Source organism: Vigna radiata, chromosome 11, assembly GCF_000741045.1.
Source record: "Vigna radiata var. radiata cultivar VC1973A chromosome 11, Vradiata_ver6, whole genome shotgun sequence".
In the NCBI taxonomy this organism is placed as follows: domain Eukaryota; kingdom Viridiplantae; phylum Streptophyta; class Magnoliopsida; order Fabales; family Fabaceae; genus Vigna; species Vigna radiata.
In genome coordinates, this window is record NC_028361.1 from 17,311,508 (window position 1) to 17,326,427 (window position 14,920).

A 14,920-nucleotide genomic window follows, 5' to 3' on the forward strand; every position below is an offset into this window, starting at 1 on the left:
AAAAAAAAAGTGCCACTTTATCCATCCAACCCATGATACTATACAACATATTTAGATGGTAAAACTAGAAGCTGCAATAATCCACAGTTTTATGAAAACTATTGATCAGAAGTCCTGATGATTTGAAATTCAATCCAAGAGCACAACCATTATAAATACTACATAAACTTTCAATTGTACATGACTTGACTTCCAAGCAATACACACATAGGAAGCATATCAAGTGAGAAATAGGTATCATGCCTTATAGGATAAAAGAATAACAAATATCGAACACTCAATCACATTTATATGAAGATTAAAGATAAATCCACATACATAGATAGAAAATATGCAAATCTTACAATTACCACACAACAAATGTAGCTGTTGTGATGGGAGAGACCTAATTCATATCAAGAACCCACAATTCCTGTGTAGCAGTCATGCCCTATATATCTTGCAATAGGGCTGTAGCATTGCATAACACTATGCAATCTTCCAAGAATACTATGTACAGGCTGAGAAATCAATTGATATATACTTCAGAAGAGACGCACCAAAGCTAGCTAGTGAGGTGGATGAGCCCAAGTCCACATTTAGAATACCCTAATTCCAATACAAAACATAGCTTGCAACATAATCGAAACAAAAAATAGCCTAAGAGGTGTGTGATACAGCACTCCCAGGAGCTGTGCTTGTCTGCAAAAGCACACGTGATTGCCACAACACTGCACGTTTAAAATAACAGAAATCTGAAAGCGCAGAGCAATATCTGAGGGAGAGCAGGGAAAAATGAGGGTGAAAGGAATAGAAACAATACCAAATAACATTGAAGATAGTGCCCGAGAACAGATCAAGGCCAGAAACACCGGGAAGGTGTCAAAAATCATTAGAAAATGCTGGAGATCGCACCAAATATAGTGGATCGTGTTTCAAAATAGGGTTTTATTTCAAACCTTGATTAAGGGAAGTATAAAATCACGCACATGTCTCCCAAAGTAAACCTTAAATGACACTATATTATGGAGGTTAAAGACGGGCTTCATCCAGACAATGTTGCGGCCACTAATGCTACACAAGACTGCGATTCAGAACCCTCCAGACATGACACATCGTGGAAACACAACAGGCTAAAATGGTTATAGATTGCGTAAAACACCACAACATCTCTATAGCGCGTGATTGAATATCCAAGAATACAGATATATACGTAAATTGCCAATTATTATTCTCTCACTAACATTAAAAATTTAAACATAAGAGGGAAGCATATGAATTTCCATTCTTTAATCCAGTTTGGCCTTAGATTTTCATAAATCTATCAGCACTGGAGTATCTGAATTTTGCTTCTTTAAGTGTCGCACGGATATCGACTTAGGGACTAATTTTTTTAGTTCACTATCTACTCCTTGCATTTATGGATCAAAAAGCTTTCCATTAACCCGGAATGCAATAACTAAACAATCCACAAAAGCAAGCAGCAAATAACAAAATAAAAAAATTACAGGAACCAAACGTAAGCCTACGTCCATCTGAGAACCTTATCCAAACAGTGAAAGAAGTTAAACCCGGATACTGCAACAGAGATAGATTAAAACCACATGCCACGCTTAATTGACAAGTAAAACATGCAACCCAGATGCTGCAGGGATAAAGACACATAAAGACCATTCTCAATCTCTTAGCAGAAAACCCATGAACTATCACAACTTCAGAAAAATCCTTCCCTGAGGCAAGAATTCATACCCCAGTAACAAAGCCCCACCAGAATTCAATAAAAATAAAATAAAATAACAAACAACAACAACAAAGATCAAATTTTGAGGGTGAATTCAGAGATCTGAAACGAAGAAAACAAAATTAAACTGACAACAAACAAAACCCAGAAAGGATTAAGCGAAATTGGTCAGAATAAAAAAGTGGTTAGCATAAGAATACCGTTTCTTAGGCCAATACTGGACTCTTCTGTGTTGATGTTGTACAGAATGCCCTCGTATCTGATTTCACTCTTGGAAGTTAGGCTTATCAAGCTCCCAATGTAGGTATCCGCCGCAGAACTCGATCGAGAAGCGCTCTCGGACGCCATAACCGCGAGCGAATCAGATTAGGATTTGGGTTTTTGGGCCTCTCGTTAGAAGCCTCTTTAATCTAATCGGTCTGAAATTTCAACTCAGGTGATGGGATGTGTGAGCCAGACGATGCATTAGGGTTTGAGTTTTATATTTGATCTTAGCTTTCAATATAAACGATGTAATAACTCGTTTATAACACAATCAGTTACAAATTATATTATTAGGATTTTTTTTAATGTGTTTTCCAAATTTTTTAATAGGTTTAATTGATTCTTTTGTCCCTAGTTTGGTTAAAGTATGTAAAGTTTGTCCTTCTCTTAGAAAAATATCAATTTCGTCCTCTTACAGAAAAAATTTGTATCAATCAAGTTATCTCTATTAAATACAAACTAATGGTGTTAAAAACTTAAAATGAGTTTTGAATAATAATCACTTCATGGGTTCGATCTCTGATATTGCAGTGGATAAAGTGAGTTTTGAAAGAAATGATTTTTAACGGAGATAACTTGATTGACACAAATTTTTTCTATATGGGGACGAAATTGACATTTTTCTAAAAAGGGACGAATTTGACACACTTCAATCAAACTGGGGACAAAAGAAGCAATTAAACCTTTTTTAATATATATTAGTATATGTACATCAATTCTTAAAATATATTAAAATTATAATAAATATTTTTCTTATATGTGAAAAAATTGAATTAGATTAATTAGGAACAATATTTAATTGCATTAATTTTATTTAAGTGTGTAGATAGATAATTATTCTCCTATGAACTATTGGACTCTCCATACAATTTAGGTTAAATACATTAGGTGATCTCTATTTTTGTTGTTTTTCTTCAAGTAGATCCCTACATTTTGAAAACACTCAATTGAGTCCCTATTTATGAAAAATCGAATGATTAAAGTCCTTATCGTTAAATTTTATGGACGGCGTTAAAATTTTAGATGAAGTGGCATTTTAATCCGTCGTGGCATTTACTGATGTTAACAGGTGGAATTAATATTTTACGACAAAAAAATCTATCCTTGTAAAAGAGAAAAAAATGCTTATGAAAATATGAAAATTACAAGACACCTCCACCTTCTCCACCAAAATGACCAACACCGCATCTTTTTTCCGGCAATGGTCAATCCAGACGAAACTTCTGGCGCTCCTCCCTGACAGCACTCCTCCCTAACGGCGCTTCTCCCTGACAGCACTCCTCCTTGACGGCGCTCCTCTCTAGGGAAGGTGGAGCCATGTTTCAGATCAAGAATGTCTTGATAGAAAATATGAAGGAAAAATTGCAAGACTGGAGCCCATAAATTTCATTACATCTGCAACGCCACACCTTGGTTCTAGAGGTCGTAAACAGGTCATTCTTTGGTAGCTTTATTGCCTGCGATGAGAAATGTTTTTCTTAAAGTAAATTGTATCACTATTTATAAAACTAAGGGAGCAAAAACAATAAATAGAAGACCGTGTTATACACAGAAGTGGCTTATTATGAGTTGATAATGACTTTATGTGAAGACAATGACATAGTTTTTGGACTTATGTATGCTTCAGGTTCCTATCTTCTGTGGATTTTACTCTCTGGAGAAAGCAATGTCTCGTGTTGCTGGGGTTTTTGGTAAAATGGGAAAACATATATTTTTAACAGATAGTGACAATGGGAAACCCCCTCTTCTTCTCCAGATGGTTCGTGACTCCGAAGACATTAAATTCTTGTAAGAATTTATGGTTCTGTTTGTTTGATTTTTTTCTCTGAGCCAATAACAAATAACATTCTACACCTCTTTCTCTATGGGTCTACTTTACGCTCCTTCAAAAGTAGCGAGTCAGGTCTGTGCTCTTCATTCTCTCACATCAAAAGATCAAACATTTGTGCTACCCTTATATTTTAATTTTAATTTGGTCTGGCAGGAGCAGAAGAAATTGAAACTGTGTGTGTGTTATGGGTGTGTTGTCGCGGTTTGAGAATAAAATAATGGAGATGCGAAAAATGGAGAAGTGGTGGAGGTAGTGAGGTTGGGAATTCAGAGAAGTGGAAGGCGCCTTCGACCTAGCTTGTTGTTGGCGTTGCTGCTGGGGTTCACGAAGGGCTCGTCGGATTCATCCACCTTCTGTGGAGAGGTGACTGTTACGGTGGAGATTGGGCTCTTGTTTCGCGAGACGTCGACTGCTAGCGAGGATGGCAGTGACGGTGCTGGATGATGCGGCGGCTAGGTTCTTGGAGGGAAGGGGTTGTCTGGAGATGGGATGATGACGTGTAGGGTGGTGATGTGGCAGGGATTTTTTTTTTTTTAAATTAAAAAATCATTTAAGTCCACCTCAGCCAAAACTTTTGACGCCATCCAGAGAAGTTAACCGCACAGACTGTATTGCTCGAAATTTGCATAAATAGGGACCACATTCATCAATTTGGAAATAGAGGGACCTACTTGAAGGAAAACAGCAAAAATAGGGACTATCGAATCTATTTAACCTACAACTTATAAAAGTCCAAAAACAAGGGAAAAGAATAACACTACAAATTGTATACAATAGTTTTTCCATTTAATATTTATTCACTTAAGTACTATTAAATAAGTATTTTTATGAAACGAGAACCATTTCTTGTTTAATTTGTAAATATATGTATTGAGTAACTCACTTTAATGTTTCAGTGAACTTAAAAGCGCATAAATATGATAAGCACGATTAAATATATATGGTGAAGGTTTTAAAAACATTTATATCATCTTAAAACGATTAAATTCCTAATATACTAACACAAACAATTCAATCATCTTAAATTACTCGATCATCGACCATCGGTCCTCAATGTTATCAATAGCATCATAAACATAGACTAATTGTCTATCCTCTCAACAACACCTATACTAACTACACCACTTGATATCATCATGACATTCCTCTAAAGCATCATTGTCATTACGATCATCAACGTGTGTACCACCTTCATGAATAATCTCATCGTGACCACCACCATGAGCCTCCACAAAATCATAAACATCACAGTAAAAAAACATCAGTCTCACTCTTGTACCTTACCTCACCCACATGTAGTCTCCCCTACAGGCCATCTGTAGCCTCCCCTACAAATCATTTGTATCCTCCCTTACAAATCTCTAGAGTAGTGCAATCCAGCTAACGAACATGTATTCCTACCACACAAGGACAAAAAAAAAACACCATCACTCTCACACAAGGAAGGTTCAATACCCGAACAACCCTTCATTTGCACACAAGGCAAAAGGAAACATTTATTTGAAGATAAACTCAGGATTTACTGGGTACAACAAGTAGACTCCCCCACTCTTATGCTTTCAACCACACACTCAGGTACATCCTAACACCCACTCATGCTTCAATCTCAAACACAAGTCAAGATTGGCCTTAAACCTAGCCACAAATATCATTCTCTGATTTTCACCACGTTCTACAGCTCCTTAAGCTTGATCCATGTCCATTCTTCATCAAAATCGTCATTTTTAACAAAAAAAAAAATGCACTGGGATAATCGATCATCACAAGTGATGATTGATTATTCCCAAGAACTTCACAGTTACACAAAATACACTATGATAATCGATTATCACTTAAGATAATCGATTATTTCAGTGGCCATAACACATCAAATTCCCATATTCGTCACATATGAAATGATAGTCAATTATCATCCAAGATAATCGATTATTCTCAAACAAAACTCTAAACCATTATGCAAATAATCGATTATAACTAGTGATAATTGATTATTATCGAATCGAAACACATCTTGGACAAAATTCAAGTGTTCATAACACACATACATTAACCCTAAATCACGAGTGACTATACCCAATACATCATGCATGCATTCAAGTCTCACATACCCTTATGAACAAACCCTAATACGTACATTGCATCACTTAAATCATCCAAAACCCATCAATATGCAGATTACAACCCAAACAAACCCAACATACTACATATGATCATCATACCACTCTTTATAACATATATTTATACGGTAAAACCCCCAAACAACATACATTTGTCCTCCCTTAGCATCAATACATATTATCATAGGATAACCCAACAAAACATACATACTTTCATGGGGAAAACCCAACACAAACATGATATAAACCTTATCATCATGCATACATAAACCCTTCCTCAACAATAACAACAAATAATCATAATCACAATCATATAAGCATGTATCAAAACAAGAATTTCCGTGCAAGAGAATCAAGAATGTATAACATACAACAAACAAGCAAACGAATGTAAGCTTCCCCATATCTTGGCCAATACTAGGACTTTATCTATACTCCGAAAACACCACAAATCTTCCCTTTTACTAAGGTTTGTTGCAGCTTTTTCTCTTCTCTCCCAAAAATGTCTCTCTTCTTTCTCTTTCTCTATGTTTCTCTCTTTGATGTAAGGTTTCTACATAAATTCCCCATTTTCCTATATCTTAGTATTTGTAATCACTCGTAAACCCTATCTTTATTATTCCCTCGCTTATAATAATATAATTTTAAAAACAAAATCTATCCAAATCTCTTTTTTTCTTTATTTCACATTCAGCCTTTATCTTTTTATTTTATTTTATTTTATTTGAATGATTTTACTTCTTACACCTCCTTTATTTAATTTTTACAATAATCAATAAAGATAAAAGACCATTTTGCCCTTAAACAAAAATACAAATAACTAAAGGTTTTTCTTAACTCTCTTCGTACTTAGAATTGAACCCACAACCATTCAATCCTAGAATACCCTTCTATCAACAAGCTAACCCATCACATTAGCACTATCAAACACACATATATCACAATCCAACAAACATATCGAAACATATTTTACACTTTATTAAAATAACATCAAAGAAATAATATACTTATGTTTCAACAAAGATATTCGCCCACAACTCCTCATTAGACATATCAACTCTTGAAAGAAAACATACTCAAATCTTAAGAAAACTTTGTTCCTAAAGGGTGGATACAAAAGAGCCTAAGTCCTTGTGTAGTGCCAATGTTGTTGGTTTCTAAGAAAGATAGGTTTTGTATAATGTGTACAAATTGTAGGGCCATCAACAACATAATCATTAAGCATAGGCACCCCATTCCTAGATTGGATGATATGTTAGATGAGTTGCATAGGACAAACATTTTCACCAAGATTAATATTAAGAGTGGTTACCACCAAATAAGAATTAAAGAAGGAGATGAATGGAAAATCGCTTTCAAGACCAAGTTTAGTTTGTATGAATGGTTAGTCATGTCATTTGGCTTGACCAATGCCCCTATCACTTTCATGAGGTTAATGAACTATGTCCTTAGGGAATGCATATGAAGGTTCATTGTAGTCTACTTTGATGATATTTTAATCTATAACAAAGGTCTTCAAGAACATCTTGGCCACATTAAGCAAGTTTTGCTTCTTCTTTGGGAACATCACCTTTTTGCCAAGTTTAACCAGTGTACTTTTTGTCAAGAAAATGTAATCTTTCTTGGATTCAAAGTTGGAAAAGAAGGAGTGCATGTTGACCCCGAAAATATCAAAGTTATACAAGAGTGGCTTACCCCTTAGACAATAGGAGAAGTGAGAAGTTTTCATGGCTTGGCTGGTTTCTATAGAAGATTTAAGAACTTCTCCACCATTTTTAATCCTTTGAATGAGCTTGTGAAGAAAAATGTACCATTTGATAGGCGTGAAAAGAAAGCTTTGTCATTTGAGACCTTAAAAACTAAGTTAACTCATGCACCTATTATAATTCTGTCTGACTTTTCCAAAATTTTTGAACTAGAATGCAATACATCTAGGGTAAGAATAAGAGTTATGTTGATTCAAGGAGACCATCCTTTGACATACTTTAGTGAGAAACTTAGATGGTCTATCTTGAGCTATTCTACCTATGATAATGAACTATATATCCTTATTAGAGCGCTTAAAACATAAGAAATATTATTTGGTGACTCGCGAATTCATCATACACGGATCATGAGTCTCTCAAGTATCTAAAAGCTAGAAAGATGCAAATTGCTTGTAAATTTTTAAATACAACCTATATATTATGATAAGATTTAATTATATAATAAAATAAAGTTATCACTTGCATTCTAAACAATAATAAACAACAATAAAAATTTAAACACATCAAGAAAAATATGGAGTATAACTAAACTATAAATTTTATCTTCTTATTTTAATCAAACACGAAAACTTCTATATTTAAACTGTACGTTAACTCGTGATTTTAATATTTTATAAATTTATATTTTGCAAGCAATATTGTATATATCTCATGCTTAAAAAGTTGTGTTTTAAACAAAAAATTTAAAGAATGATTTTTCAGGAATTTAAATTCAATAAAAAAAAACTTAGTGTCTTTTGTCTTTTGTTTTACCTAATCAATCCATTAAATAATAATTTAAAACTTTCATAAAATATTTATTACCAAAGTAATTGGCATTTAATAATCAATAAATAATAATCTATAAATAATTAATAATAGATAATATAAAAAATCTTCTAATTTAATATATACATATCCTCAATTGGAATGTAACTTAAAAAAATAATAAATAGTGTTCATACCAACTCTTATAATATTAATTGAGATCTTTTTGGGTAAATGTATTGTTAGGACAACACTCATACAAGACAAAATGTATGTTATTACATCATCTTAGTCACAGACTACCATACATTATTACATCATTACAAATATACAATGTAAATTATAACATCATCTCATGCACATAGCATGTCATCCCATTCACATACTACTATACATTTTGTGCATATAAAAGGTGCATCATTTCATTCACATCCCATCAACCCCAGAGACATTTGAAAGTTGGAACAGATTGTAACAGGGGCTTCATAAAAGGGGTCCCAAAACCCAAACCCTAACCTCATTCGCTCGCGGTTATGGCGTCCGAGAGCGCTTCTCGATCGAGTTCTGCGGCGGATACCTACATTGGGAGCTTGATAAGCCTAACTTCCAAGAGTGAAATCAGATACGAGGGCATTCTGTACAACATCAACACAGAAGAGTCCAGTATTGGCCTAAGAAACGGTATTCTTATGCTAACCACTTTTTTATTCTGACCAATTTCGCTTAATCCTTTCTGGGTTTTGTTTGTTGTCAGTTTAATTTTGTTTTCTTCGTTTCAGATCTCTGAATTCACCCTCAAAATTTGATCTTTGTTGTTGTTGTTTGTTATTTTATTTTATTTTTATTGAATTCTGGTGGGGCTTTGTTACTGGGGTATGAATTCTTGCCTCAGGGAAGGATTTTTCTGAAGTTGTGATAGTTCATGGGTTTTCTGCTAAGAGATTGAGAATGGTCTTTATGTGTCTTTATCCCTGCAGCATCTGGGTTGCATGTTTTACTTGTCAATTAAGCGTGGCATGTGGTTTTAATCTATCTCTGTTGCAGTATCCGGGTTTAACTTCTTTCACTGTTTGGATAAGGTTCTCAGATGGACGTAGGCTTACGTTTGGTTCCTGTAATTTTTTTATTTTGTTATTTGCTGCTTGCTTTTGTGGATTGTTTAGTTATTGCATTCCGGGTTAATGGAAAGCTTTTTGATCCATAAATGCAAGGAGTAGATAGTGAACTAAAAAAATTAGTCCCTAAGTCGATATCCGTGCGACACTTAAAGAAGCAAAATTCAGATACTCCAGTGCTGATAGATTTATGAAAATCTAAGGCCAAACTGGATTAAAGAATGGAAATTCATATGCTTCCCTCTTATGTTTAAATTTTTAATGTTAGTGAGAGAATAATAATTGGCAATTTACGTATATATCTGTATTCTTGGATATTCAATCACGCGCTATAGAGATGTTGTGGTGTTTTACGCAATCTATAACCATTTTAGCCTGTTGTGTTTCCACGATGTGTCATGTCTGGAGGGTTCTGAATCGCAGTCTTGTGTAGCATTAGTGGCCGCAACATTGTCTGGATGAAGCCCGTCTTTAACCTCCATAATATAGTGTCATTTAAGGTTTACTTTGGGAGACATGTGCGTGATTTTATACTTCCCTTAATCAAGGTTTGAAATAAAACCCTATTTTGAAACACGATCCACTATATTTGGTGCGATCTCCAGCATTTTCTAATGATTTTTGACACCTTCCCGGTGTTTCTGGCCTTGATCTGTTCTCGGGCACTATCTTCAATGTTATTTGGTATTGTTTCTATTCCTTTCACCCTCATTTTTCCCTGCTCTCCCTCAGATATTGCTCTGCGCTTTCAGATTTCTGTTATTTTAAACGTGCAGTGTTGTGGCAATCACGTGTGCTTTTGCAGACAAGCACAGCTCCTGGGAGTGCTGTATCACACACCTCTTAGGCTATTTTTTGTTTCGATTATGTTGCAAGCTATGTTTTGTATTGGAATTAGGGTATTCTAAATGTGGACTTGGGCTCATCCACCTCACTAGCTAGCTTTGGTGCGTCTCTTCTGAAGTATATATCAATTGATTTCTCAGCCTGTACATAGTATTCTTGGAAGATTGCATAGTGTTATGCAATGCTACAGCCCTATTGCAAGATATATAGGGCATGACTGCTACACAGGAATTGTGGGTTCTTGATATGAATTAGGTCTCTCCCATCACAACAGCTACATTTGTTGTGTGGTAATTGTAAGATTTGCATATTTTCTATCTATGTATGTGGATTTATCTTTAATCTTCATATAAATGTGATTGAGTGTTCGATATTTGTTATTCTTTTATCCTATAAGGCATGATACCTATTTCTCACTTGATATGCTTCCTATGTGTGTATTGCTTGGAAGTCAAGTCATGTACAATTGAAAGTTTATGTAGTATTTATAATGGTTGTGCTCTTGGATTGAATTTCAAATCATCAGGACTTCTGATCAATAGTTTTCATAAAACTGTGGATTATTGCAGCTTCTAGTTTTACCATCTAAATATGTTGTATAGTATCATGGGTTGGATGGATAAAGTGGCACTTTTTTTTTTGTGTTGCAGTGCGATCTTTTGGTACAGAAGGAAGGAAAAAGGATGGACCACAAATTCCCCCTGGTGACAAGGTTTATGAGTATATACTTTTCCGTGGTACTGACATCAAGGTACTATGCATGTGATTTTTACACTTTTTTTTTTTTTGTAAATAAGTATGTATTTGTACCTGGTTTCATTGAGAGTACCTTAGGAATAGTGGCATGTAAATTGAGTGAGTTTTGTGAAGAAACGTTTTTGGTACAACTTGGTTCTAGAATCTTTGATTCAGTAGATGGAACATTAGAAGGTTGATCCAATTTTTCTTATCCGTTTTGAGTTAATCTTAACCTACAAAGGCTTTGTATAGATGTTACTGCATGGAATATTGATTGATTGATGTTCACATATTTTATATATAAACCAGATCAGCTGAGACATGTCTTATTTTTTTCTGCAGGATTTACAGGTTAAATCCTCTCCACCTGTGCAGCCTCCTCCACAAGTCAACAATGACCCAGCTATTATTCAGGTTAATGAAATTTCTTTTCGTGTAAATAATGAATCAGTTAAATAATGTCTTCCTAATTATATGGTATGGCATTCTGCAGTCTCATTATCCTCATCCTGTCACTACATCTACAAGTTTGCCTTCTGCTGTGAGTGGACCTTTGACTGATCTTAACTCTCATACCCCTCAGCATGGACTTCCTGGGTCAAATTTTCAAGGACCCTTACCTTTGTATCAACCTGGAGGGAACATAGGATCATGGGGAGCTTCTCCGCCTGCTCCAAATGCAAATGGTGGTAGGCTTGCTATGCCAATGTATTGGCAAGGATATTATGGTACTCCCAATGGGCTTCCTCAATTGCAACAACAATCTTTGCTTCGACCTCCACCTGGTTTATCAATGCCTTCCTCCTTGCAGCAGCCTATGCAGTATTCCAGTTTTAGTCACTCTTTACCTACTGTATCTTCTAACTTACCAGAATTACCATCATCTTTACTACCTGTGAGTACTACTACCCCTAGTGTAACATCTGCTTCGTTTCCTCCGTCTAATTTTGCCCCAGCACCTTCTGCTTTGCCTCTTGCACCTTCTGCATTGCCTCCTGCACCATCTGCTTTGCCTTCGGCTTTGCCTCCTGCNCCTTCTGCAACGCTTGCTTCTGAAATTTTGCCAGCATCAGTAACAAACAAGATACCCAATGTTTCAACTTCAGCAACCATGTTAGCTGCTAGCTTACCATCACTGACTTCGCTGACTAATTCTGGTCCAGAAATAAATGCTATAGTGCCACCCATCAATAGCAAACCAAATGCAATTTCAGGTTCAAGCTTAGCCTATCAAACTGGATCACAGTTGTCTCCTGCAGTTATTGGATCATCAACTTCTATCCATACAGAAACATCAGCCCCTTCTCTGATTACCCCAGGTCAATTATTGCAGCCTGGACCATCAATAGTTACTTCAGCTCAGCCTTCACAAGCACCTCATAAGGATGTTGAAGTGGTTCAGGTATCATCAATGTCATCTTCTGAGTCATCTCTGCCAGTTTCTACTGATGTTCAACCACCAATACTGCCTTTGCCAGTAACTTCACGACCCAATCACAGGGTATCCTCTCTTCTTGATCTATTAGTTTTCTTTTTATTGTTTTTTTATATGTTTGTATGTTTCCACACAATATCGTAATATGGGGGAGGTTTTGTTAATGAATTGGAATAATCTCATCCTCTAAAGGTATTTAGGGTGTGCATGGATAGACAGTTGTAAATGATTTTAGATTTTCCTGATTTTGGTTAGAATGAAGTGCATGTTTGGTTGAGCATTTGCAAAATTCTATATGAATGTAATTAATTTTTTAAATTTGACTTATAAGGTAAGTGATTTTTGTTTGGATGCATTAAGCAGGTTTGGCATAGTGAGTTTTGTCACTTGTTAAACCTAGGTTTGGAGGCAAAATAACACTACTGAACATCAATAAAAAAAACCTATATTTTTACTAAAATCATGTTGGACTGGAAGCAAAAATAAATTCTAAAGCTGTTTGCCGTGAATCATATTGTACCAAGTTTGAAGAAAGTGGTTTACATTTGAAAATTTAATCTAAAAAGCAAGTCCGTAGTATGGCACAAAATATTCAGCCCTATGCAGAAGTTATATATTTTCACTTCTTAGCGAAAGTGTTTTAAAAATTTAAGCCAAACGTTATTTTTTAAGCAAAATCAGTTTTCCCAAGTTGAATATGCATTTGACAAGTTTAAACGTTGTAAATGTGAAAATCATGACACTTTCCCTCTGATCTTTCATGGCAACTTGCTCTCCTCCTATACATTAAGCTAGGCTTTGATCTAATGAGGAACATGTTGAAATTGTGCTCTGTAATTTAGATGGTCTGCAAACTCTTCTCTGCTGATAAACTTTTCTGTATTCTTTTCCATTTATTTTGCGGAGAATTAATGTAGGATTTGATTTCTTTTGTGTATGGTTTTAATTGTCAGCTTCCATACATAAATTGTAATGATTGATGATTGTTTCTTAATTTGTATGTCTTTTGCTTTTATCAAATAAAACTAGCATCAAGTGACGCATGAATGCTTTATTATGTTAGTTATTGTATTTAAAGTTTATTTGTTTGATTGAGATGGACTTCTGACATTTGGTTGCATTTTTCTAAGCCTGGTGGAGCTCCTACTCAAACTCATCATAACTATAGTTACCGAGGACGCGGGAGAGGAAGAGGAACTGGGGTAACAACATTCAAATTACTATTTCATTTATAAAGTAGTCATTTCTCAAGTCACTTATTATAAATATCTACCATGAAACAACATGCTCTATCCCTCTTTTTTTTTTTTTGTTTTTTGTTTTTTGTTTTTTGTTTTTTTTTTCTTTTTTAAACAATTTTTGGACCATTGGGATTAGCTAAATGAAAATTATTAATGCTTGCAGGGCCCAGTCACACAATTCACTGAAGATTTTGATTTCATGGCAATGAATGAGAAATTCAGAAAGGATGAAGTATGGGGTCATCTTGGTAAAAGCAAGTCTCACTCAAAAGACAAAGATGGTGAAGAGATAGCGTATGATGAAGATTACCAAGATGAAGAGAATAGTGATTTATCGAACCTTGAGGTTAAGGTAATATAATCGAGTTTGCAGCTTGATATGTATCAAGTTTTCACGTAATGATTTTGGTTTTTAGTCTTTGTATTGTGTTTTTGACTCTGATTTTCATGATTTTTGCAGCCTATTTATAACAAGGATGACTTCTTTGACTCGCTCTCTTCCAACGTGCATGATAATACTTCACGAAATGGAAGGACTAGATACTCTGAACAAGTCAAGATTGATACTGAGGTAATTTTTCTCTTTAGTGGATTCCATATTTCTGGGGACAATGTCAAATTCTTTTGCTGATTTGTGGTGCAGACGTTTGGTGATTTTGTGAGGTACCATGGAAGCCGAGGTGGCCGTGGCCCTGGTCGTGGTGGACGAATGCGTGGTGGTTATTATGGAAGAGGAGGAGGATATGGATATGGATATGGCTATTCTGGACGAGGCAGGGCTCGCGGTGGTGGTGGTGGTGGTGGCGGTGGTCGAGCTTTATAGGTGGCAGGTAATGTTTAGTTATGGAGATGATGGAGGGCAAGAGCCTAGGTAGCCTCCAACTCATGTTAGGGATTATTATTATGCTTCATTGCTGGGTTACATGCCTGTGCTTGTTTAACAGAAGAATAATAAGTAAGAACTTTTTGTATTGCATGTTACATGCCTCTTGTTACACCTCTACCAAATTTACCTGGTTTGGTGGAAACATGTTTGTACACCATTTTATTTTAGTTATATCAAAAAGGCAGAGAAGTTCAGACAATTTTTTGCTTAGTCA

At 35.3% G+C, this 14,920-nt stretch overlaps 1 protein-coding gene across 1 annotated transcript; it reads left to right on the forward strand.

The window, feature by feature from the left end:
• Window positions 1-8,866: 8,866 nt before the first annotated feature.
• LOC106776887 (protein decapping 5) lies at window positions 8,867-14,920 on the forward strand. The gene is made up of 8 exons (XM_014664353.2): window positions 8,867-9,126; window positions 11,057-11,157; window positions 11,487-11,558; window positions 11,638-12,645; window positions 13,710-13,781; window positions 13,984-14,172; window positions 14,281-14,391; window positions 14,464-14,920. The coding sequence occupies exons 1-8, from the start codon at window positions 8,979-8,981 to the stop codon at window positions 14,641-14,643; spliced, it is 1,881 nt and encodes a 626-aa protein (XP_014519839.1). The 5' UTR covers window positions 8,867-8,978; the 3' UTR covers window positions 14,644-14,920.